General features: G+C 45.4%; 1 protein-coding gene across 2 annotated transcripts in view; it reads right to left on the bottom strand.

Annotated features, from left to right (window-relative positions):
* Positions 1–26,429, bottom strand: part of nlgn1 (neuroligin 1) — a 107,868-nt gene that overhangs the window by 31,235 nt on the left and 50,204 nt on the right. For both annotated transcript variants that reach the window (XM_086114764.1, XM_086114765.1), the window contains 3 exons: positions 20,333–20,485; positions 16,290–16,502; positions 196–462 (listed from right to left, as the gene is read on the bottom strand). In XM_086114764.1, coding sequence (XP_085970890.1) covers positions 196–462; positions 16,290–16,502; positions 20,333–20,485 — 633 coding nt within the window. The remainder of the gene's footprint in view (positions 1–195; positions 463–16,289; positions 16,503–20,332; positions 20,486–26,429) is intronic.

Raw genomic sequence — 26,429 nt, 5'->3', positions numbered from 1 at the left:
CTATGACCTGTTTGCCCTGGGTCACGCAAACTGCTCCACCACAGAAAGCGGACAGCTCAAGGAGTGTTAAAATCAAATTGTACTCCAAAATTAGGTGGAATTTGGCTACTTTCACTGGTTACATCAAGTACAGTATGATGATAATGTATGAAAGACTAAATAATAAATAGTTGAACCCAAAATTTTTTCTTGTACCTTGTTCCATGAGTATCTGAGGGTCATCGGGGATTACATCACCATCAATAACAGGTCCAAAGGCAATGTGGTACCGTGCTGGCTGGATGTCTTGATCCACCAACTCTTGGTAATGCTTTCTCTGAAGACACGTCACAAGCTCAACGGTGTCGTCAAGATTACAGCCAACTTTGCGGCCCAGCATTCTGGCATACTTAGCTGGCTGGAAGCTAACAGCCCAGCTTGACAGTGCTGTGCCACTCTGGGTGATGGCCCTTTGAAACAGCCCTAAATATATTTGAAGCAGAGAAAGGAAAAAAAAGGGGCAATTATTTTTATAAAGTTTTTTTAAATGACACCAATAATGAAATATGCAAATCAAAAACAAAGTATTGTTATTATACAAAAAAATAATAGCTAAAACCTGAGTAAAGAGCTTTTTGCAATCATAAATAATGTTTATTTGCTTTATTTATTTCAAGGATAGCCCTTTCAGAATTATCTTCTTATTTTCAAGTGTTTTTAAAAAAACATTCATTTAATCACTTTAAATGAATCATTAAAACAACATTAAAATGAATGGTAACAGAACAGATACAAGAACATTTAGACACAGAGACACCTCCAAACACAAGCACAAACGCACGTACTCACACTTGATGCTGTCCAAGTCAATATTTGACAATATATACATAGAATATATATATACACATAGAACATATTAATACAAACTATATAGTACATACACAGTACAACCAAGACATGATATAGAGCACACAAACAAACAAAAAAAATAATATATATATATATACATCTTTTCCTGGCTCTGCATCTTCCAATCTATTTGCACCAGTTAAGACCGTGGTATCACATATTGTCACATAGGCTAGGCAGAAAAAAACCCCCAAAAAGAGCAGGATATGCAAAGGCCACAATTATCCCTCTCACTGCGAGGAATTTGCAAATGAATAAAGGGACAAATTTGATGGTATCAGATCCAGCATGTTATCCCTGAATATCGTAAAAACATTTTATGGTTTCTTTAAGGAACTGATTTTAAAATGTTGTGAATATATCATCAGATAGGTGTCATCCTCACTGCTTATGAAATGGCAGTGGTGACCCCCTTCTGAAAAGGAATTTAGACACCACCATTTTAAATAATTGCCAGCCGGAATTCAAATTTGTGTTTTTGTGTGTTTTGGTGTTGTTTTTTTGTGTTTATTGAAGTTGAGACAATAAAACAACAAATATGGAAAATACAAAGAAAAAAACCCCCACCTCACACAAAACTCAAATTCCCCCTCTCCGCATCACATAAACGGCAGTATGCCAGTACGCAAAACCCAGACATGTTCTGTACATAAAGACCAATAGTATTTAAATCTGCCAGAACATTGCAGAAAGAGCTTCAGACACCTTTGTTGATTGTTGATTAAAGAACATCAAAAAAAGTCCACCCACCAAAGGAAAATCCTATTCAGAGCTTCCCCATCACACATTTTCTCAATTTTAAGATGTTGTGGCGGATATTAAGGACCATGCCTCTCACCCATCAGACGGGGCTTTGGGGGGGGCGTGTTGACATTAATTTTTGCAATGTGAGAGATTCACTTGTTGGCAGTTGTGGACATGTTTCCAGTCAGTCGTGTGTACTCCATTAGTACTCCCACATTGGTGACCCCGACGTCGAATATGTTTTGAGCAGCAGACGAAGAGGTGTCTTCCTCGGCCATATTGCCCAAACTCCTGCAACTGGCAGCCGTCGCCGCTACCGTGAGGCTGCTGGAGTTCTGGCAGACTGACCTGGCTTCCTGGTTTCAATATGTTAAAGCACTTTTCCACATATGAGGAATCATTATCGATGAGCTGAAGTATCGCATGGTCTTGGCGGGCCTGGACCGACTGACTACACGTGGAGTTATGCAGCTCTTCTGTACACCTCCACCGAACGGGAAGGACGATGCGCTGAAACTGCTTCTGCTCAGGAGGTTCAGTTTGTCGGACCCAGAGAGAGCTGAGAGACTCCCTCCTCGGTTGGGCGATGGTACGGCAATATATCTCATGAAAATTTGTCGCTCTCAGGCTCGAATGAGGGCAAATTCCTTTTCCCGACCATTTTCTACGACAGCTATCGCCTCCTGTACGGGCGGTGTTAGCGAACTCCGCTCGTCTGGCGGACGGCGATTATCTGGGCTTGGCTGAAGAAGCCGATCGAGTTCTGCTGGCTACAAGGCAGTTCATCGTGCAATGTGGTGGCTGATCCCCTCCTGGAAATGACACGAGATGCGGACCCGACCGTGGTGGCCACGGTGGTCGCATGGAAGTGGCACAAGAAAGGCCCTCTGCTTCGCCCACCAGCGGTTTGGCGCCAAGGCTCAGCATTGTGTAACCCCTTACACCTATGAGGCTCCAGGAGACTTCAATGCCGGCATTCAGTAGCAGCTGTGGGCACGGGTACAGAAAGTGAGCTGCTCATCGCCAGGAAGACGTTTCCTGGTTGAGACAAGAGATACATCAAATTTCCAAGCCAGAGCACCAACCAGTCCCAGTACCTGCTGTCCATGGTGAGGAGCAGATGCAGATAGGAGGCAGTCACCCAGAGGAGAGACTGCGGCAAATGGGTTCTGTTTGTACTGTGGTCAACTGGGTCGCCATTTATCCACATACCGGACAAGACATTCACGCCTGTCAAGACAGTCCACCCAGATTGGCAACTGTAAATCGGAAACCTCCACCACTGGCGCCCACCATCAGGGACAAGATGAGAAAGACTCGTTCCTAATTGATCAATCTGAGCTATCGACATTCTTTGTGAAAACAAGAGGCCTGAGAGAGAAGGAGAGATCTCCAGACAGGGCCAGAGATTCCGTATTTGGGCCTTAATCGACTCAGGGGTCGATAAATGTTTTGTTGCCCCGTTTGGTGGGAAAATTAGGTGGCCCTGTAGAGCTAAACAAAGTCAATTGGGTTTGCGATCTCGACAGGCAACTCCTGGCGGAAGTCATACATCTCACTTGTCCACTAATTCTAAAACTTTAGAGTTATCATGGCGAACAGCGAATATTTGTCATCCTGCCATCCAGGGCAGCACACATTTAGGTTTACCATGGCTCAGAACCCATAATCCAGTCATTGCATCGAACCACCCTTCAATCGAGAATTGGAGTCCGTTCTGCTCTGACCACTGTTTGTAGTTGGCTGAGAGAGGTAGCAGACACGTGAACATCTGAGCCTCTGAGTCTGCAACAAGTCTTTAGTAAACATCGCGCTCAATCGTTGCTTCAGCACCGAACTTACGAGTCCGCCATAGAGCTACTGCCCAATGGTTCGCTTTGTAGCTCCCAACTGTACCAGTTATCCCAACCAGAACATGAGGAACCAGAAACATCTGTAACTCACTTGCTGCAGGGTTAATTTGGCCTTCCAAGTCACCCGTTGGAGCTGAGTTTTTCTTTATTGAAAAAAAAAAAAGATAAATCATTGCGCCTTTGCATGGACTACCGAGGCCTTGATGACATAACTATATAAAATAAGTATCCACTCCTGTTATTGGACTTGGCCTCTGAACCACTACCATTTTCAAGAAATTAGACCTCCGCAGCGCTTACCACTTCATAAGGCTTTGGGAAGGGTGCCGTGTCCCCTTTGCAGCCGAGTCTTGTCAAACTGTCAAGTAGCCGTGGAGTACCAAACGATGATGATGTCCCTCAATCATACATGGGAGGACTGGAGGTGAGACAGGAAACACTTCGAGCCCAACCTCTGCAGCCTGATCAGAGTGATGCCCCTCAAGGCCTGCCTCTGATGAACAAAGGCGCCGCATTGTGCCCGAGTCTGTTGGAGGCTCCTCCTCCATGCACCCTGCCCCACTCTACAGAGAGGCCTCACCATCCTCACAATGGACTCCTCCACACCAGCACCATCTGGTGGCTCGGCAGCTATGATGAACTCTCCTCGCCACACAAGGTCAGGAAAACAGTTTGGTGAGTCATATGTGCACTACAAAGCACCAATGATCGAATACCCAGGACCAAATGGGACTCCAATCTTAATGCTTTGCAACATGGACACTGAACTATGTGAGACAACCTCCCAGGCTGGGGAGGTCAGGCCATGGCTACAGCCCTGGAGGCTTTCTGTCGAGCGTGGGGACCGACTGGTGATGAGTTGCGCAAACTACTCCCATTGCATCTCAAACCTGAAATTTTCTTCAAGATAGCAAGAGTGGTGGACAGGAATCCCAGAGATCAGCATCTTCATGCTGTGACGTCAGAATGAACCAACAGGGGAGAAATACCTGATGTGAATCTTCAATGCTCTCATGCGACGGTGGTCCCAACAGCTTACAAACGACTTCCAATGGTGAAATATTTAGTAGCAGTAACTCCTTTGTACTTTTTAGTAGACTCTGGCGCTACGTGTTTGGTTATTCAATCCAAAGATTTATTTCCTCCCCCTAAAATGAGCGGTAAGTCCATACATTCCATCAGTGCATCTGGTGAGTCAGTTTTGGAAAGGTTTTCGGTACCGATGTCATGTTCTTGGTCACTCCAGGGAGAAACTGGAGCTCTATCAACGTTGCAACATTCTTTTCTCATATCTCAATGTCCAGTCAATCTGCTGGGCCGAGATTTAAAGATTCAATTGGGCATTGTCATCCATTCTAAACCAATGGGTCTTGTAATTTCTCGATCAGCTGATACAGGAGTTCAAGGACTATGTGAAATACCACTTTATGTTTACAACTGGTGGCTTTGTCTCTCATTTGCAAGCCACTTGCAATATCTCGGGCAGTGTTACTATCACCCAACACTGACCACATGGATACTGAACGACTTCATGCGACTGCACGCATCAACACAGGACCTGACGGGCCATATGAAAATGATGTTTTCCTTTCACCCCAATGACTACATTTCAATGACGATTCTATTATAACGATACCTTTGCGGCGGGACTTGTCATGTTGACTCAAACGGGTCCCCTATTTTCAAATGCCATCCGATGTTGTTCCTCATGTCTCTTTGGCTACATCATGGGACAAACAATGGAAGGACGTTTGACCTTTTGTTAAACAATGTGTTGATGTAGATGACTGGTTCCCCTCTCCCTCTGACTTGGAGGCCTCCTTCTCTCCATCATTGCGTGCTTTTAAGCGCCCTTTACCATAACATGGTGACACTCTGCGAAGCATCTTCTTCATTCCAGACACCAACTCTTGGAGTAAAGATGAACTCTCCTTCAATAACCTCCATGCTGTCTCTTTCACACCTGATGATGTCTCACCACTCTTGGCTCAGGTGCCCACTTCACTCTGGGCCAATATGTAGTCCCACCCTCTTTTGTGAGGCTCTGGCCCAGTCTTTCTTCTCTTGTACTGTCCCCAGGTTCTGCCCTTTTTCAATACGTCAACGACCTTCTAATTGCAGCCCACTGTCTCTGGAGCAGTTTGAGACAGACACTCTTTGTCTCCTCACACTGCCACTCTCTTGGGCCTCCCAAACATGTCTGTCAAAAAGTGCTCTTCTCTGTGAGGACGCTCTCATTTCATACTGTATAAATCTTTCGCAGTCTTTCTCTTCCATGAGGCAAGAAGTCCCCGCCTCGTTGCCCCAACATGCAGACCACCCACTGCACACCATCCAACCAGGTGACTACGTGCTGGTGAAGAACTTCAGACCCATAAACTGCATACATCGGCACTGGTTTGGGCCATTCCAATGGCTGTTCATCACCCACACCACCGTGAAGGACGCTGAGAGGGCTACCTTGGTCCACGCCTCCCACTGTAAAAGAGTGACAAAGGACCTCGCTTCAAGTCCCACAGCCCGTAAAAAAGACAAGATGAGGTGAAATCAGTGCTCTCTACACCAAGTGGCATGCCAAGCCACCAACAACAGAGTGAGGTGAAATCAGCACTCCTCTGCACAAAGTGGTGGACCAAGCCACCATGAAAGAAAAGCCAGAGACATCATCGACGGAAGTGCTGAGGCATCCTCCTCGGCTACACCACAGGACGACACAGCCCGTACACCCCAATGTCTGACCAAACCACTGTCATACATCAACCCAGATGAACCCTGACAATTACCAACCCGATATGCACGGTTTACAGAGAACCTGTCTCCTTACTGTCTTAGTCATGATAATCGTGTTCCCCATCCAAACCATCTCCTCGGTCGGCCTCACAGCGATAAACGCTCCCCGTTCAGTCTCCCCACCCAGTTTTTATCCTAATGTTTCCCAAACCATTGTCCCGCTTTCACATCAACACACAGACTGGGCGGCCGAATCACATTCCGGTAAAACCGATGGTAACTCCTGGTGAAACTTTGTTATTAAGGCCGGTTTGAACGGTTCCTGTTACGTGTGCACCCTCTTTCATTACTCACCACCCGATGCATTGCCTATTCAACCTCGCCAATTGGACAACTCCTCTGTCCTGTGTGCACTTCACGCCCGAATAAAGACCCGTGTTGATAAAAAGGCCGGGAATGCCTGGCTTGTGGTCGACTCTCTTCCCAAACCCTGCACTCACCTGACTTATTCCACTCTTCGCGCACTCAACGCCTCGTCATTTAAGACTCTTGTTAGCGCCGTTTTTGACTCTGTAGCCAGCGTGCACTCACTGTCCTCTCCTGTCCACCATCCTGCTTGTTTTTTCAGTCCAAATGCACCATCCCGACCTTTGCTGGGGACCGTAACCCTCTGTAATTATACCATTACGGCCAGTCTTTCTAGTTCCACGGCAATAGTGAATTCCGAACAGTAATTTCCAAACCATCCCTCCTTCACTCTGGCGTGGCCTTTTGCCGCAGGGGTGGGCTCCCTGCGAAAAAGTCTGGCTCTCTGGCAGCGACATATTCCAGGTACTGCCCCCACACTGGTCTGGCACATGCACCTTGGTAGATGTTTCCCCGGCTGTCATCATTCTGGAGCAACTAGTCCATTTCACACACTACTATCCACAATATTGCTCCCACTCCCGCTCCAGGCGCCATGTCCGCCATGTCGCGCTTTCATTTCTCAGGGCACGAAAGTGCCCGGGGGCATTTTGCCCTACTTGGGAACCGTCAATGCCTGCAAGATCAACCAACTGCATTTCCAGCTCGAAAATCTCACAGCCATTATCAATGACAGGTTGGCCACCCTCTCACTCTCTCTCTCATTCATGGTGGCTGTCAGCAACATGGCAGTCAAAAAACGCATTGCTTTGGACATTGTTCTGGCTTCTCAAGGTGGTGTCTGTCACATTGTGGGTGAACACTGCTGTACTTATGTCCCACAACCCTTCCGCCAACATGTCTGTTACCCTACAGCACTTTATCTGTTAACCGATCTGAAGGCCGACGAAAGCCCCACCCCTGGGGCTTGGGACGTTTGGTCCTGGCTCGCTGGTGGAGGTTGTCTCACCTGGCTGCGTCGCTTGCCTCCGACCATCGGTCTCCTTCTGCTTTTTGTTTTCTCCTGTTGTATCGATCCCTGTGTTCGTCGCATGATTGCGCATGCTCTTTCTACCATGAACTCTACCCAGCTTTCACAGAATGCCATCCATAATAAGTCCTGATCCCCTTTCTGACGACCCCCTTCCATTTCCTGACCCTGAGGATATAGAGTCTTTGATGTACATATGACAATGCTCTTGCTCTACCTTGTGACACTTTGCCAACTTACCTCAGCGATTCTATCTCTTGTAAAAACAACATTGCAGTCTGCCCCAACCCCCACAACGGATGCTTCCTGGCAGACTAACTGGTTTAGATGGGTGGAATGTGTGGAAATCACGAAGAAGGGACGGGTCCAGAATCCAGGAGCAGGGGATCCATCTGTGTTTCTCTGGTCTATATCCTTCCCAGTCAACCAGATAGATTCAGCGTGTACACTGGATCACCAGCAGTAACACGTGGAGGTGGTGGTGTGGACGGTGAAGGAGACAAGAAGAAAGACTCCACCAGTTTCAAAAGGGAGACGTGGGTACAGGATGGCGCACACAGGGTTGACTACGGACTCCATCTCCAATGGCCTGATGTAACAAGGTCCCAGCTTGCGTGATGGACTGGCCAGGTGCAACTGCCAAGTCGACAGCCATACCTTTTGCCTGGGTTGGTAGCTTGGGGGGTGGTGTGCGAGGTCTGCTCTGGTCTCCTTCCAAACTTTGTGAGTCCGTTGTCGGTGGAGCTGGACAATGGAATCTCCACTTGGCCCTCCTGGGTTCGGAACAACGGTGGTTGATAACCATATGCTGACATTCAGGGAAACTGACCTGTGGCAGATGAGATAGGGGTGTTGTGTGCATACTCCACTCAGGACACACACACCACACAGCAGATTCGAGCTTCTAGTTGACCCTCTCTGTCTGGCCCTTGGTCTGTGGGAGGTAACCAGAAAACAGACTCGCCATAGCTCCCAAAGCTCAACAAAATACTTCCAGACCCGAGATAAAAATTGCGGAACTGGTCGGACACAAGGTCCACCGGGATCTCATGGAGGAGAAAACATGGATGCTGAGTAGCTGGGCAGTTTCAAGCGCTGATGGGAGCTTGGGCAGAGCAACTACATGGGCCAACTTGGAGAGTCAACCACGGTGAGTATGACAGAGCTGCCATGAAACATAGGGAGACCAGTGATGAAATAAAGTGATATATGAGTCCATGGGGTGCCGAGACGATGATTAGCCACAGGTCAAGTAGAACAGCAATGAATGAAGCCTGTGATGTCCCTTTTCATTTCATGCCATGTGATCTTCAACGCATGCCCCCACTGCAGAAGCTCAGGACATAAGTTGTTTGGAACAAAGAATCTTTCTGTGGGACTGGGTCTATACCTGGGTCTCCATGATCTTTTTCTTGATGTCCCATTGTTGCTCCCCCATGATGCAGTTGACAGGAAGTATGGTCTCAGGTTCAGAACTTTCTTCTGCAGTATCATGGAGTCTGAAAAGTGTGTCTGGTTTCAGGTTTTTGGATCCTTTTCGATAGGTCAAGACGAAGTCATAGCAAATCAGCAACACAGCCCAACATACTGAACAGGAATTAAGTGTTTTAGCAGAGCGGATGTAGGCGAGGTTCTTATGGTCAGTGAACATGGTGAACTGGTCCTCGGCGCCTTCGAGCCAATGTTTCCGTTCTTGTAACGCCAGAACGATTGCCCGCATCTTAATTGGCTTTGGCTCGGCTGAGTCGTCAAGAGAAGAAGGTGCAGCGTGGAATCTCTGGTTGACAGGGTATCCCTGAGATAATTCAGCCACCACTCCTGAATCTGAAGCATCCACTTCAATGGATTTCAATTGAGTTTTAACATACTGTAGGTCAGTTGGGTAAGAGGCACAGCTCTCCGACTATAATTACGGCTAAACCGCCAATAGAAATTGGCGAACCATAGAAACCTCTGTAATTGCTTTTGGGTGGTTGGTGTAGGCCATTCCATCACCGCATCTGTCTTAGAGGGGTTGGCTCTAAGCTTACCCTATTCAAGAATAAACACTAGAAACTGTCAGCTTTGACAATATTCGGTTTTCTAATAATCATTTGAGGATCATACAGACATCTTATTTGTATTCCTGTAAATTTCTCAAGAGTCAAAATGTCGTCGAGGTATACAAAACAAAAGACATTGAGCATGTGCCTGAGGACATCATTAATCAAACTGCAGGCCCGTTGGTGAGACCATATGGCATGACTAAATACTAATGTGTCTTGAATGCGGCACTCATCCCCTTCCCATATTCTTACCAAATGGTAAGAGCACTGCAGAGATCAAGTTTAGAAATAATCGTGGCAGATTGTAGGGACACAAAGGCAGAATCTAACAGGGGAAGTGGATTCTTGTTTTTTACTGTGATTTCACTGAGGTTTCTATTGTCAGCACAGGGTCATAAGGTCTTCCCTTCTTTAATAAATAAATACATCCAGTGTCTACGGGGGATGTTGATGGGAAAATTAGACCAGCACAGAGTGAAGTTGTGATATTCTTTCAAAGCCTGCTTCTGATTCAGATACTTGGTATAGTTCAGAGCTTGGAAGTTGAACCTTGGGCTTTATCGCACAGTCTGTGGGGGGTAAAGATTGGGCGTGATCCTTGCTAAAAACGTTACTCTGGTTGTGGTACTCCTTGGGTACCTTGTCCACACAGATTACTTCAGTAGGGAGGTTTGCAACGGGTGCGCATCCTCCCTTGGAAAACTGTAAACATAGGTTCATCCACTGGGATGACAGGCACAGGGCTTGGTCGGCAGTCTGGCTTGGAGGGTCCTCGGTCGACACAGAAATTCTTTGACGTGGTCCGAGTGCATTCTGTTCCACATTCCTGACTTCTCTCTCTGGGATTTCTTTCAGAAATTGATCTTCAAAAAAATGATAATCCAGATATTTAGATTTTTTAAAAATACGCAATTTTCTATTTGTGTATCAGATAAGTAGTACTATTCATGTTGCTTTGTTTCAAACTGTGAAGATTTTTTTTTTAATTTGACTCATAATTGTGAGGCATTACTTTATGATGGTGGGGGGATTTGCGCATCCCAATAATCCTAGGATCTTAGTTGTCTGGTGCTTCAAGTCAACAAGGCTTCCCTCTGGAGCCAGGCCTGGATGTGTTGCTGGATGTTGTTGATAGCGAGTGCTTGGTGTCCAGGTCAGAGTGGCAATATTCTCGCTGCAGCTGACCCTTCTCCCTAGGAAGAGGGTCAGTTGCAGAGAGAGCTGGGTGGTAGCCAAAGTTTGGCATTCCAAACCCGGCTACAGAAGCTATGTCACGGGATGTGAAATGTCAGCTCTCTGATGTGGTGTGTGAGGTGGAAAAGTTCCGATGTGGTGTAGTTCGGCTCGCCTTAACATACAATTTCAACTCTGGTACCAGTCTTCTAAGACGGTATGGATTCTGTTCCTCTCTTGAGCTTTCCTGGTGGGAGCCTCAGAGCAGAAATGAGGAAACCTTTTGCCACCATGCTCAGTGCCTCTATATTAGGGTTCACCCTGGTAGACCAGAGCATAGCCTCCTTCCACGTTTGGGTGGGGGTATGTGTCCTCACTGTTACACCGAACAGCAGCTCAGAGTACCCACCCCCATTGATTTTGCTGTGGTACTTCAATGCTCATGTGGGCAATGACAGTGAGAGATCGGGTGGCGCGTGATTGGAAGGAACAGATCACAACCAGAAATATGTTAATGGGATTCTGTGATCATTACGGATTGTCCAGAAAAGATACCATGTTCTAACCTAAGAGTGCACTTGGCACCAGGATCTCCAAGGTTACAGTACAATGATTGACGTTGTTGGTGTCACGGTGCGTGGTGGTGGACGACCCCAAAAAGCAGGGAGGAGGGAGGAGCACGGTGAACTTGACAAACTGTATTCACAAAATGCTGAGAAAACGAAATCCAGAACAAACAAAGTCCTGGAAACAACAAGAATCTAAAGTAACAAACAAAACTGATGGCAGAAGCAAAACACTAACAGAAACAGAGTCAGCAACAGAAACAGTGACAGAAACAGTGACAGCAACAAACAATGACCTGACACCGAGTGGTCGGGCATCAAGTCTTTTAAAGTGACCACTAACGACACAATGACCAACAGGTGTGCGGCTGCAGGCAGAGTCCTACAGTGTTGGTCACAAACAGATCCATGACAGTTCGTGTGTCATCAGGATTGTGAATGTTTTGGACACGGGTGAAGAGAGGCGTGGATTGTCAACTGATCATCACTTGGTAGTGAGTTGGTTTCAATGGTTGGGGAAGAGGCCAATCTGACCAAGGAGAGCCATATTTAGTATGAGAGTCTGTTGGGAACATCTGGCAGAATCTCCTGTCATAAGGAGTGCAGATGTGCCACCCTGTCATCTACAAAGAGATCTAAATAGTATTACACTCTAATATACAGTATATTGGCCGTGCAATACGCCGGATGTTGCTGCGTCATGGTCTCCTTTCTTGGATGAATAGATGCCGGCGTTTCATAAAACAAAAGCACCAAGCACCATGTATGAGTTGATCTTGAATTCTCTCGTGGCTGCTTGATTCCCATAGTCATCTGCGTAACTGATAGCTTGCAATGTCAACTGTGCTTTGTAAGCAGTCCCTTCGTAGGTGCCATTTACAGGGGTCCTGAGCCAAACTTAATTTGTTTAGCACAATGTACATCCCAGCACTATAGATTCCTACTGGGGGCGTACCTTTTGCATCTTCTTTCACGCCCAACTTCCCACTTTGACCATATTTTCGCTTCCGGGGTGAGAGGACGCAGGCGTGTATGTCGCCGCTTCTCACTCCGAGCTCTATTAAATTCAGATCTTCCTTCTGATTTTTCTTTTGCCCTTCTGCTTGGACTGTGGGTACTATGATTGAGACAACTTGAATCATCACTTAATCTGATCAATCAAATCCCAATTAATTTAGTCCACGGGCTAACGCCAGTAGCTTATGCTAACCATCTGTCACCACACTGGCTTTCCTCCCTCAACAGGGGGCGCAAAAACCTCCTCGCCCCACCTGGTCTTAGGTCCATATTCCTGACGTTCTGCCATCATCCAGTGGCAGGACTGCTCCACTATTCTGTCGCGGATCTTCTTGGGATCCGGTGGGTTGCACCGGAGCCTCCGCCACCGGAGCTGCACCATCATCCGGACATTGCTCACCTGCCTCGACGTCGCTACATCCACCGCGGGTCGCGCAGACATGTCGAACACAAACTCAATCAACACGACCTGGTCCACCTCTCGACGCCCTCCCAGAAACTTCGGCCGCAACATCAACCATCATGCATTAGCCCGCCTGGCTAGGTCGGCTAACAGAACTGCTGCCGTCAACTTTGGTCTGCTGAACATCCACTCACTCACGAGCAAAGGACACCTCATCCAAGATGTCCTCACCAACCACAAACTCGACTTTCTCGTTTTAACAGAAACCTGGCAAAAGACGAACGACTTCTCTGCTTTGAATGAATCAACTCCTCCCGGCTTTGTTGACATCTGCAGTCCCCATGGCAACGACCGTGGAGGAGATCTCGCGGTTATCCATCACGAGAAATGGAAAGTTCTGCCCGTCTCCTTTCCTGCATCAAGCTCTTTTGAATGCCTGGTTTTTAAGCACCCTGGACCCTCACCAACCATCATTGCTACAGTTTATCCCCCCCGAAGCCACATAGTGATTTTATCAATGAATTTTCCAGCCTAATCCCACATCTATCCACTCTCTCGCAAAATTTAATTTTGCTGGGAGATTTCAATATTCACATGGACAACGTCAACCTGCCACTCACCAGAGACTTCGCATCCTGTCTGGAGAGCCTTGGGATACATTGTCTCATCGACTTCCCCACCCACATCAAAGGCCACATATTGGATTTGGTTTGCTGCTCTGGTCTCTCCCCCTCCAAGCCCACTGCTGATGTTCTTCCTGTAACTGACCAGTTCCTCCTCACTTTTAACACCGTACTCCGCTTTTCTACAATCAAAACTCCCCGCCTCATTTCTTTTCGTAACACCAAAAATATCAACATTGACACCTTCTGCTCCATTATCGACCGTTCCCTGCCCTCAGACACTGTTTCAAACCCGGACGACCTCATCGCTCACTACAACACCTGCCTCACAAATATTCTCAATTCTCTCGCCCCCCTGAAAACCAGGACTGCTTCATTCTCTACATCTGCCCCCTGGTTTACACCTGCTCTTAGGTCCATGAAATCAGAAAACCGCCAACTTGAGCGTCTCTACAAGAAAACCGGTCTCACCATCCATAAGGACATGTACACCACCCATATCACTCAATATAAGGACACAAACCAAATCCAGCTACTACTCCGGCCTCATCCTCTCCAACGAAGGAAACTTAAGAACTCTCTTCTCTGTCATGAACAAAATCCTCCAGCCACCTAATTCTCTCCCCCTCCACCTGTACTCCACAGCAACCTGCAACTCCATCATGGAGTACTTCAATGACAAAATCCTTAAGATCCATCATCACCTCTATCAAAACCTGCCAGCTCCCTCCCCACCTGAACCTCCTTCTCCTTGTCATTCCTTCTCCAGTTTTGTTGCACCCACGACTGCTGAAATATCCAACCTCATACACAAATCCAAGCCCACCACATGCCAGCTTGATCCCCTCCCTTCATCCCTCGTCAAATCCTGCCTCCCTTCCCTGCTTCCCCTCATATCTGCCATTATCCACTCCTCACTTTCTTCTGGAATTGTCCCATCACGTTTCAAAACCGCTGCTGTTACCCCCGTACTAAAAAAGAAACATGGTTCAGACCCCAATAACTTCGATAACCTCCACCCCATCTCCAACCCTCCATTTATCTCTAAAATCCTTGAAAAAAACTGTTGCTGCTCAACTCCACCCACTCTATGAACCTTTTCAATCTGGTTTCCGCCCCCGCCACAGCGTAGAGACCACCCTAATCCGAATTGTAAATGATCTCCTCATAGCAGCTGATTACGGTTTAGTCTCCATTCTCATCCTCTTAGACCTGAGTGCCCCTTTGGCACCATCTCTCACCGTATCCTCCTCAATAGACTCTCCTCCATTGGTCTCTCCCACACTCCCCTCAGTTGGTTCCACTCCCACCTCACCGGCCGCACTCAGTTTGCCCAGCTCAAATCCTTCACTTCAAAGCCCTCCCCAGTCACCACAGGTGTACCCCAGGGATCTGTCCCTTCTCTTCATCATCTACCTCCTGCCTCTTGGTCATATCCTCCGCAAATTTAATATCCACTTTCACTGCTTTGCGGATGACACCCAGCTCTACCTTTCCTGCAAATCAAACTCCATACTCTCACCCCCCTCCCTCACCTCTTGCCTCTCCGAACTCAAAACATGGTTCACAACACACTTTCTTAAATTAAACTCTAATAAAACTGGAATCCTCCTTCTTGGCACCAAATCCACTTTATCTAAAGTAAACCGTTTCTCCCTCAACATTGACAGTTTCTCAGTGTCCCCCTCCTCTCAGGTTAAGCGTCTGGGTGTCATCCTTGATAGCATGCTCACCTTCCAGTCACATATCAACACCATCACCCGCACTGCTTATTTCCACCTCCGCAATATTGACAGACTTCGCCCTTCCCTCACCCCCCGCACCACTGTTATTCTTGTCTACAGTCTTGTCACATCCCGCTTAGATTACTGCAACGCTCTCCTCTTCGGCCTACCTCAAAAGTCTCTCCATAAAATCCAGCTGGTTCAAAACACCTCTGTTCGCATCATAACAAAAACACCCTCCCAGCAGCACATCACCCCCGTCCTTCAGCAGCTCCATTGGCTCCCTGTCCAAAAATCGCATCAACTACAAACTGCTCCTATATATATAAATGGCCATCCACAACCTGGCTGTCCAACCTTCTTCAGGTGCATACCCCCACTCGCTCCCTCAGATCCTTGTCCTCCCTCCGCCTGTCAATGCCCCCTGCCCGCCTCAGCACTATGGGAGCCAGAGCCTTCAGTCGCGCTGTTCCAAAGCTCTGGAACAATCTACCTCCGGACCTCCAAAACCTCTCTCCACTTTCAAGTCCCGTCTAAAAACACACCTGTTCAGGACTGCCTACAACACATAATTCTTCCATTTCCTCTGTTTTGTGATTTTTTTGTCCTGTTTTTATACAATATTTCTCTTATTTATTTTTACATTGTATTGTCTGTACAGTGTCCTTGGGTGGCATGAAAGGCCCTTTTAAATAAAATGTATTATTATTATTATTATTACTTTAACGTCCGCCTTTCATCGAAATAAAAGCTTGGTGGCAAAACTTCAGTCAAGCGCAGCGCTTATCAAAGTCACACAACATAATTCACAGATTTTGGAACTTGGTGCATTATTAGGCACCTTGACCATTTTGGAGAAAACTTAATACTTTTAAGTGCGGCTTATGGTCGGGAAAATATGGTAAAAGGGTCTAATCTCCTTTTTTTTTTTCCACACATACTTATTTTTCTTAAAGTGTCTATCAGCTTGTCATTTAATATTTACCCTCTAACTTCACATTTCAAATTTATACTGTATTTGAAATCACCTTCAAATCAAACTTTAGCACATAACAGACAAGAACAACTCATGTTGGACTCCAAAGAAATCCACACCTCTGGGTTGCCATTGGGCTAATAAATGTTACCTTTTGTGGAGTTGCTCCAGCGGTTGCCCTCTGAGTAGTGAGAAAGTGTGAGAAGGTTGACGCAAGAGGCTCCAGCCCCTGACCCAAACACAGTTATACGGAGTGGATCACCACCAAAGGCAGCAATATTCTCACTGGTCCAGCGAAGAGCCTGAATTTGGTCCAACAAACCATAATTCCCCTTTGCTGCCTGGTCACCAGTACTCAGGAAACCTGCAGGGGGACGGAGAGGATTATGATCATATCTAAGTGAAGGTGACAGTTTTGGACGGCATGATAATCAACTGGTTAACACGTACACCTCACAGTGCAAAGGTCATGTGTTCGATTCCGGCCCGAGCCTTCCTGTGTAGAGCATGCAGGTTCTCACCGTGACTGCGTGGGTTTTCTCCGGGTACTCCAGTTTCCTCACACATTCCAGAAACATGCATGGTGGGGTAATGGAACACTCTAAAATATCCCTAGGTGTGACTGTGAGCACGAATGGTTGTCTGTCTATGTGTGGCCTGCAATTGGCTGGCAACCAGTTCATGGTATACCCCGCCCACTGTCCGAAGCACACACGCGACCCTCCAAGGGAGAACGTGATTTGGATAATGAATGAATGAATGAATGGATGGATTGACAATTTTAGCTTTTTGGTTAAAAAGAAAAGTAATTTACTGTGCTGTGATCTGCAGCTCAAACATACAGAAATAGATAATCACTGAATTCTGAATGTTTTTTTTTTGTTTTGTTTTGTTTTTTGTGGCTTTGAGCCTTTCCAATCAGGGTGATGTGACTATGTTTGGCTCTTTTGGGTCATTGATCTTGTTTGTTGCTTTCGTCTTTCATTTGCGTGATGAAAGACGCAAATGAAATACCGCCTCAGAAATGGAGCTACGATCAGTCACCTCCTCTACATGGATGACATAAAGCTGTATGCTAAGAGCGAAAGGGACATAGACTCCCAGATCCCACAACCAGGATCTGGTCGACAGCAGCGACATCGGGATGTCATTCGGGCTTGAGAAATGTAGTCGGATGGTGACAAAGAGAGGAAAGGTAGTCCGCACTGAAGGGGTCTCACTCCCTGAAGGAACAATAGCAGACATTGAGGACAGCTACAAGTACCTCGGTATACCACAAGCCAATGGCAACCTCGAACTGGCAACAAGGACAGCCGCTACGGCCAAATACCTCCAGCGGGTGAGGCAAGTCCTAAGAAGCCAGCTCAATGGCAACAATAAGACCCGAGCAATAAACAGCTATACCCTGCCAGTGATCAGATACCCTGCAGGAATAATAAGGTGGCCAAAGGAAGAGATTCAGACCACGGACGTTAAGACCCGAAAGCTCCTAACCATGCATGGATGGTTCCATCCCAAATCCAGCACCCTGAGACTGTACGCAAGCCGAAAGGAAGGAGGCCGGGGACTTGTGAGTGTGAGAGCCACTGTCCAGGATGAAACATCCAAGCTCCATGAATACATCAAGGAGAAGGCTCCAACAGATGACATTGAGGCCCAGATATACCACATCAGACAAGGTGTAAGATGTGCAAATAGGCACCTGAGACGATCCAACACATAACTGCAGGGTGTAATATGCTGGCAGGGAAAGCTTACATGGAACGCCATTACCAGGTGGCTGGCATAGTCTGTTTCGGTAAACATCTGTGCGGAGTATGGACTGGAAACCCCAAGGTCAAAATGGGAAACACCTCCAAAGGTCGTGGAAAATGACCGAACGAAGGTCCTGTGTGACTTCCAGATACAGACTGACAAGATGGTAATAGCGAACCAACCAGATATCGTGATCATAGATAAAGGGCAGAGGAAAGCCGCAGTAGTTGATGTAGCGGTCCTAAGTGACGGAAACATCAGAAAGAAGGAACACGAGAAACTTGAGAAATACCAAGGGCTCAGAGAGGAGCTGGAGAGAGCCTGGAATGTAAAGGTGACAGTCGTGCCTGTGGTGATCGGAGCATTCGGGGCAGTGACCCCCAAACTAGATGAGTGGTTGCAACAGATCCCGGGAACAACATCAGACATCTCAGTCCAGAAAAGCGCAGTGCTGGGAACAGCAGGATACTACGCAGAACCCTCAAGCTTCCTGGCCTCTGGTAGAGGACCCGAGCTGAATGGGGGGACGGACACCACCCGAGGGGTGAGACGAAGATTTTTATTATTATTATTCATATACAGTATATATATATCTATATAGAAATATAGATATATATATACACACACACACACACACACACACACACACACACACACACACTGTATATAACCATCCATTCATTTTCCAATCCGCTTTATCCTCACAAGGGCCGTGAGGCATGCCGGAGCCTATCCCAGCTGTCTTCAGGCAGTAGGGGGGGACACCCTGAACTTGTTGCCAGCCAATCGCAGGGCTCACAGAGACGAACAATCCACGCTCACACTCACAGCTCGGGACAATTTAGAGTATTCAATCAGCCTGCCATGCACGTTTTTGGAATGTGGGGGGAAACCGGAGGACAGCTGGAATCGGCTCCAGCGTGTGTGTGTGTGTGTGTATGTGCTTCTTATTTTTTTTTCCTTATCAGCCTGTCCTCATTCCTACCCTTGTCCACTTCAATCTCATCAGTTGTTGTTTTCAGAAATTTAGCTATGCTAAAGATTTGTTCACTCTCAGTCGGCAGCCAGTCAGTCAAGTATGGATGTTTCCTCCTGTGGCTTACGATAGCCGATGCAGTGGTATTAAAAGTAACAAAACTGCTCATGGCAGGAATTAGTGTTCAACGGCTAAACAGACAAGGTTAGCAGAACAAAATAATTTTTTTATTCGCTAGTCACGGCGCAGCCAGTTTTTATTTTTGTCATGAGGCATGTCATGTGCTTTAAATGTGGCCGCTTTGGTAGCGTCAATGTCCGACAGCGAGCTCCTTGACAACCCTGGTTGGCGTGCCTGGGTGAAATTTCAACGTTTGACTTTGAAAATCCAGCACACTAGTGCGCAACCTAAAGAGGATCCACAGTGCAGAAAAAAATAGATGGATCGACAGACTTTGAAACATTTGGAGCACCAAAGCTCCAGCGAGGAAGCCGACTCGACAGCAGACTATAGCCGCATTCGACACGTCATTTTCAGATGGGTGGTGCAAGTGTATCCCTTGGAATGGCCTTGAGAAAAAAAACTAAGTCAAGCTAATGGTTTATCCATCCATCCATTTTCCGATCCGCTTTATCCTCACAAGAGTTGCGGGGGGTGCTGGAGCCTAGTCCAGCTGTTTTCGGGCAGTAGGCAGGGGACACCCTGAGCCGGTTGCCATCCAATTGCAGGGCACACGGAGACGAACAACCATCTGCAGGGACCATTTTGAGTGTTCAATCAGCTTGCCATGCATGTTTTTGGAATGTGGGAGGAAACTGGAGTACCCGGAGAAAACCCACGCAGGCACAGGGAGAACATGAAAATTCCACACAGGGAGGCCGTAGCTGGAATCAAACCCACCACCTCTGCACTGTGAGGTTGACGCGCTAATCACTGTACCACCCAGCCGCCTTAACGCTTATATATTAAAATCTAATATATAACAACCTCCAAACAATTAAGCTTACGAAAAGTATCTCGGAACGCATTGTGTTTGCGTGTTTTGGTGACTTGCCAAACCTGTCACAATATTACATAATATATAAGCAGAGATGTCCACATAATTTTGGGGCCGATTGATCCCCGTAATTTCCCTAATCGTACCAATGTATTTGCAATGATTTTGATTATACAAATAGTTTCCAGTCCCTCTCCCAGCAAGATATGTACACATATTATGATTCATGGCACTTTTATGTATGTTAAGCTTGTTCACTTGTGTGTGGGTTGTAAGACATCCCATGACTGTGGTAAGAGAAGTCTTGATTGTGGTAATGTAGATGGAAATCACTCACTTGCAGCCATGCCAAAACTTTTGTATGCAGTCACACATGAGCCAAAACCATTTTTTTTCGCTGTGATATCTCTCACCAGACATTTTGATCAACTATACAAAATAACTTGCAATATAGTTGTATCCTTACCTAGAACACCCAACCGGTAATTGACTGTTATGACAATCACATTCCCATAGCTGGCCAGGACACTGCCATCAAACAGGTTACCAGTTCCTTCCATGTAGGATCCACCATGGATGAAAACCATTACTGGCTTGGGACTTCCACTCTCCCTTATGTCTAGAGTAGGAAAAGAAATAGAAATTGGAGAAAAGAGGAGTTTAGATTTCAAAATGAGGACATAGCCCAAAAACAATGTCACGGATAGGGGGCTCTGGCTACCATTTTTACAATTCTTTTGACATTTGTCTTTTCAGCTACAATCCATTAATACTACCATATACAGGAAATGTTTTCATTGGCTCAAAAAAACACGCTAATAATTATGAATAAAAGAAAGAAACAAAAAACAATTGAAAATGGAATCGATAATAAACATGAACTTCTACCCAAAGGCTGTTAGAGAATTATCACTTTAATTTTTGGATGAAAATTAACTTCGTAATCTTGCTTAATTACACTTGCATCAATGCGTTGTATGACTTTGTTTAGAAGTACATTTAGTACGCCCGGTTGTGGGTTCGCTGGTCAAAGACCCAAGAGGGAAGCTTGCCAACAGAGGCCATCCTCAACAATTATCCTCGCCAACGTCAATACAAATGTAACATAAAATATTCCTCAACACAAATCCAGAAGTGCATCCATACATGTTTACAGAGATCTGGCTATACAAAGGGGAGGACATCAACATGATAGACATCAACAAATTATGACAGGCGGTGGCATTTGTTTTAACATGAATCCCCGCTATCTGTTCCATTGTTGTTGTCAGAGAGGAACTGTTGCAACCATTAAAAACTGGGAGACTAAATTTGGTTCTTTGTATTTTGTAAATAGTCACTCACTTGAGTGGCATGGCATTTTATGTGCATTGAAATCCACTGTGCATAGAGATATCAAGGAATTTGGCTAAATGCTGCATTACAAGTGTCAAGTCACTGCTGAGCCTGACACAATCTTAGAAGTGTCTTGCCAAGGCTAAGGAAAAAACATGACAGTTACTTTGCAACATTTTGGAATCAATAACTCTTCTGTAGGAAGATTGAGAGCCACGTTTCCTTCGTGATGGTTCAGTGCCATAGGTTTTTGCACCGTGTTTTCTGAAATCGAACTGAACAAAGCTGTTTACTATTAAGTTTTGTATAGAAATGTATGCTTTTCTCCGCGAACAAGCTTTCTAGCGATATATATTTCATGCCACCGGCAGGGCTTGACACCTGCCCCCGGTGTCAGAACTATCAAAAATAAGAACCATGACACTACAGTGCTTGATTGGCCAATAATTTCATCAGACCCAAATATCAATGGGGTATTGCCAGGATGAATCTGGGAGACACCACACCGAATAAGGCAGATGAATTGAAGGCTACAATCAAAGCAACCTGGACTTCCGTATAACCTCAGAATATCACAGGCTCATCGCCTACCTCCCACACCTTATTGATGCAGCAATTAAATCAAAAGGGGCTCAACAAATATCGACGACAGACGAATACATCGTAGCGATGCAATACTGAGGCCACAAAATAGGCCTCTCAATTCTGTCCACAGAGGTTATGAACAGAAATTGGTGACACAGGAAAACCACGGCAAAGTCTAACTTAAACAAGAAACAGTGAATGTTGAAAAACAAAAAGAGAAACAGAGCAAAACCTGATATCGCAGCCATACTTGGAATTACGAAACAACTTGGGTCTGGCACGCTCTTTGTAATAGACTTTTTGGAGCGCGTGCTCATCCAAGATGTGTCTGTTGACCAGAACCCATCATGGAAATACTGTGTGTTGCAATAAAACTAAAGTATATCGAAACAGAGGCCAATTTGTGGTTAGTCTAGTTTGATTTAGCATTTTGTGGTATTGTTTATGATGATGGTTTATGGAGATTGATGAGGTTTATCTAGTTACTGTCACTAAAAAGTGAGGTCATGGAGGGTGGAGCTGATTGGCTGGTCTCGTCCAGTGGTTTTGACCTCCCTTTGGCTTAAATATGGCTTGTCATGGGCCCATGCTAGGATGCAGTTGGTTAAGGCAGAATTGAAGTTATCATCACAGATCATTGGTACAGTAGCAGACAGACGAGAAAGACAGGCGGCCCCAGCAAGCCACAAAATGATAATTGTAATGAGGTAAACAATGGATTGCCATTCCATTGAAGTCATGCTAATAAGTGTTTGAAAAGATTACTCCCACGTGTAGTTATGAGTGAAACCACAGGGTAGAACTGCAGCAGTTGAATTGAACGGGTGAGCTGAGTGGACCGAAAATTGTCCTAAACTAGGGACAGCTAAAGTCCTGACAAGATCAAGAAGGTTAGATCACATTACTTCGATACCAGCTAACTTTCATTGGTTAATGGTCATTGAAAATGTGATTTCAAGGTTTTGCGACTAACTTCAAAAATATTACACACCTTAGCACCTTCCCATCCCGTTGATTTAGTCATACTGTATTCTATGTTCTGTCCCGAACTGGTAAACAACACGCCGGTATTTTAAGATCCTGAGAGCCAAAAGAAGTCTTCAGTTTGTAGCGCATGTTCTATTTAGGCTCTAGTGCTCTGGAATAACATACCCATGGGAATTAGTGTCCAGAGATCAGAAGACTAAAGACTTATTTGTATACTCTTGCATTTTGGTGAACTACATGTTGGGCTGTTTGACTTCTGCTTCTTCTGTCCTTCCCCCTCCTTCCTGGTTTGAAGAGGGGGCTAGGTGACGATATCCCAGTTGGATGTCGCTGTGCCGATTCTACACCAACTGATCGATACAAGATCTGAGGTGGACCACCTAATTGGAGGCGCTGCTAGAGATTTCCGGACCGGATTTTGAGGAGGCCCCACGTCTCTGCAGGTGACCTTCTGCAGTTTTTTTTTTTTTGTAACTAGCATCTTTATTATTTCAACCACACATAGGACCATACAAATCTGAACATATGAATACAGAGGACATCGTTCATTTCCGCCCGTGTTCAGTTTCCACAACAGCGTCCATACATGGCTGTGACGGCCCTTTAACATAGGAAACAACAAATGACGTACAAAAACATATTTGGGGAAAAAAGGAAAAAGAAAGAAAAATTAAAGGATAAAAAATTAAAAATAAAATAAACAACACACCTACAAATAAAAATAGCAGAATATCGTGAACAACAGTGACAAGTGTCCCTTTTAATGGATTTATATCCATAATCTATAGTGACCTCTCCCGACTTGTGGTGTCATTCCCTCCTTCATTTGTTTTTGTACTCCTCCCATTTTTCCCATCTCGTCTTAAACTTCCCTACTTGGACCCTTAATATGTATGTGAATCTTTCCAACTCAAATATTTCTTCCACTATTTCCAGCCATTGGTTCTTTGTTGGCGGGTCAGTTTTAAACCATGTTCTTGTTATGGCTTTCTTGCTGGCACCCAGCAACACTTTTACCAGGTACTCGTCACTCGTCAGTACATTTCCTTGATTTATATCGCCCAGATACATCACTAAGCCGGTCTTTGGTATTTCATATCCGAGTATCGTCTTCAGTTCTCTCCAAACCCCTTCCCAATAACCTTTCAGCCTTCGACATTTCCAAAATATGTGTGCATGATCCACAGATCTGTCCTGTCCACATAACCGCCAGCACTCACTCTGCCCTTGTTTGTATTTCCCGGTCATCTCTGGGGTTATAAAAAATCTCATGATATTTTTCCAACCAAACTCCCGCCAACGTCTCGAAGCGGTTGTTGATTGTTGTATCCTGCACATATTTAACCATTCTTCTTCCGTTATCTCGGTTTGGAGTTCTTTTTCCCATTTCTCTTTTACATACCGAGTCGAATTCCCCTTGTTCAACAGGAGCCCTTTGTAGAGGGACGAAATCACGTTAGTCTTGCCCCCGTTATATGCTTCCATCATTATCTGTATCACATCATGTCTTTCAGTTGTCGTACCCATTTTTATTTCTTTTGTATAGTAGTCTCTAACTTGTAGATACCTGAAGAGGTCGCTCTTTTCTAGACCAAACATTTCTTTCATTTTTTGGAAGGTTGGCATCTCCCCCTTCTCTATCATCGTACTCATCGCTGTGATACCTTTTCTTTCCCATCTTTTGAAACCATAATCTTTCCCTGGTTGAAAGTCCTCATCATGTGATAGCCACCTTAGGATTTTCACCTCCTTTTCTAATTTATTTTCTTTTACTATAGTGAACCACGTATTTAAAGTGAATTTTGTTATTTGGTCTACCAAGCCCTCCTTTACCCGAAATAATCTTCTGTCCCCCAACAGTGTTTGAGTCAGGTATCCCTCAGCCCTCACTTCAATTTCTTTCCATTTTGCTCTATACTCTCCGTTACACCAACATGCTACTGCTCTGAGTTGTGCTGCACGGTAGTAATCCTTAAAATTCGGTACCGCCAATCCTCCCTTCTCCTTGGGCAACTGTAGTGTCGTCAGTCTAATCCTCGGCCGCTTACCCCCCCAGATAAATCTTGAGGTCAGTTTATCCCATTCTATAAATTGTTTCTGTGGTATGGGTATAGGTAGCGACTGATAGAGGTATAGCAATCTCGGCAGAATGTTCATTTTGACCATTTCTATTCTAGAGCTTAAGTCTAGGACATGTGTTGACCATCTCCCAAGGTCTGCCTTGATGGCTTGATTAATCTTTGTGTAGTTCGTTTCAAAAAGTTTGTCCATGCTTTTCGTGACATACACACCTAGGTATTTTACCGTCTCACTGTCCCATTTTACTTTGTATTTTCCCTTCATCAACTTTGATGGTGTGCAGTTAAGTGCCAGGATCTGCGTTTTTGTTACATTAAGTCTATATCCTGAGTACCGTTCATATTCTTCCATTTGTTCCATCAGTTTCGGGAAGCTCTCTTCCGGTTGTGTTATGTATGCTATCAGATCATCGGCAAACAGGCTCAATTTGTGTTCTGAGCCTCTCAGCTCCACGCCTTTGATGTTGTGATTCTGTCTGATTGCCTGGGCTAGGGGTTCGATGAAGATATTGAATAGTGTTGGTGAGAGGCAACATCCTTGTCTGGTCGACCTTTCAAGTGTTATTCGGTCCGTCAAGCTGCCATTCACTTTCACTCTTGCAGTCGGCCCATTATACAGTGTCTGTACAACTCTAATCGAATCCCTATTGAAGCCGAATTTTTCCATGACTTTATATAGATAGACCCACCGCACACTATCGAATGCCTTTTCTGCATCCATGCTCACCAACACTGCACTCATTCCTGTCTTCCGAATCGCCTCCACTATGTGTAAAGTTTTTCTTATATTATCCTGGGCCTGTCTACCTTTGACAAAACCCGTCTGGTCTCTATCTATAATTTCAGGCATGAAAGTCTCGAATCTTTTGGATATGATTGAGGTATAGATCTTATAATCGACGTTAAGTATGGATATTGGTCTGTAGCTACTACATAACTCTTTATTTTTGCCCTCTTTGGGGATTATGGAGACTATTGCCTCTTTCCATGACGGTGGAATCTTGCCCTCCTTCATGGTATATCGTAGTGAAGATAGCAAAAGGGGACGTAGTTCCTGTCTAAATATCTTGTAAAACTCTGAGGGGAAGCCATCACTACCCGCAGCTTTACAGTTCTTCGTTCCGCTGATTGCAATCTCCAATTCTTCTGCAGTAATTTCAGAGTTCAGGGATTCATTATCTTCTTCCCCTATTGATGGTAATTCCAGGCCCTCCAAAAATGTTGTGATACTCTCTTCGTCTGCTGCATCTGGTTGTGTATATAAAGTCTTATAATACTGCTGAAATGCTTCCTCTATTTCCTTTGGTTCTTTTAATAATTCATTCGTTCTGGGGCACCTAATCTTATGAATTGTGTTTAACACTTGTTGTACCCTTAACCTTCGTGCCAGTAATTTACTTGCCCTGGACCCACCTTCATAGTAAACCTGGTTCACAAACCGTGCTCTTTTTTCCACCTCCGTTAATAATATTCGATCTATTTCCTTTCTAGTGTCTGTGACCTTCATAAGTACCTCTGCGTTATTTGTTCTTTTATGCTGGTCTTCAAGTTCTTTCAGTTGTCTTGTTAAGTTTTCAT

The sequence above is a fragment of the Hippocampus guttulatus genome, chromosome 7 (genome assembly GCF_054856545.1).
Source record: "Hippocampus guttulatus isolate MCC_2025c chromosome 7, RoL_Hgut_1.0, whole genome shotgun sequence".
NCBI classification, from domain to species: domain Eukaryota; kingdom Metazoa; phylum Chordata; class Actinopteri; order Syngnathiformes; family Syngnathidae; genus Hippocampus; species Hippocampus guttulatus.
The sequence above is the reverse complement of the archived record's forward strand: the minus strand, read 5'-3'. Positions and strand labels throughout refer to the sequence as shown.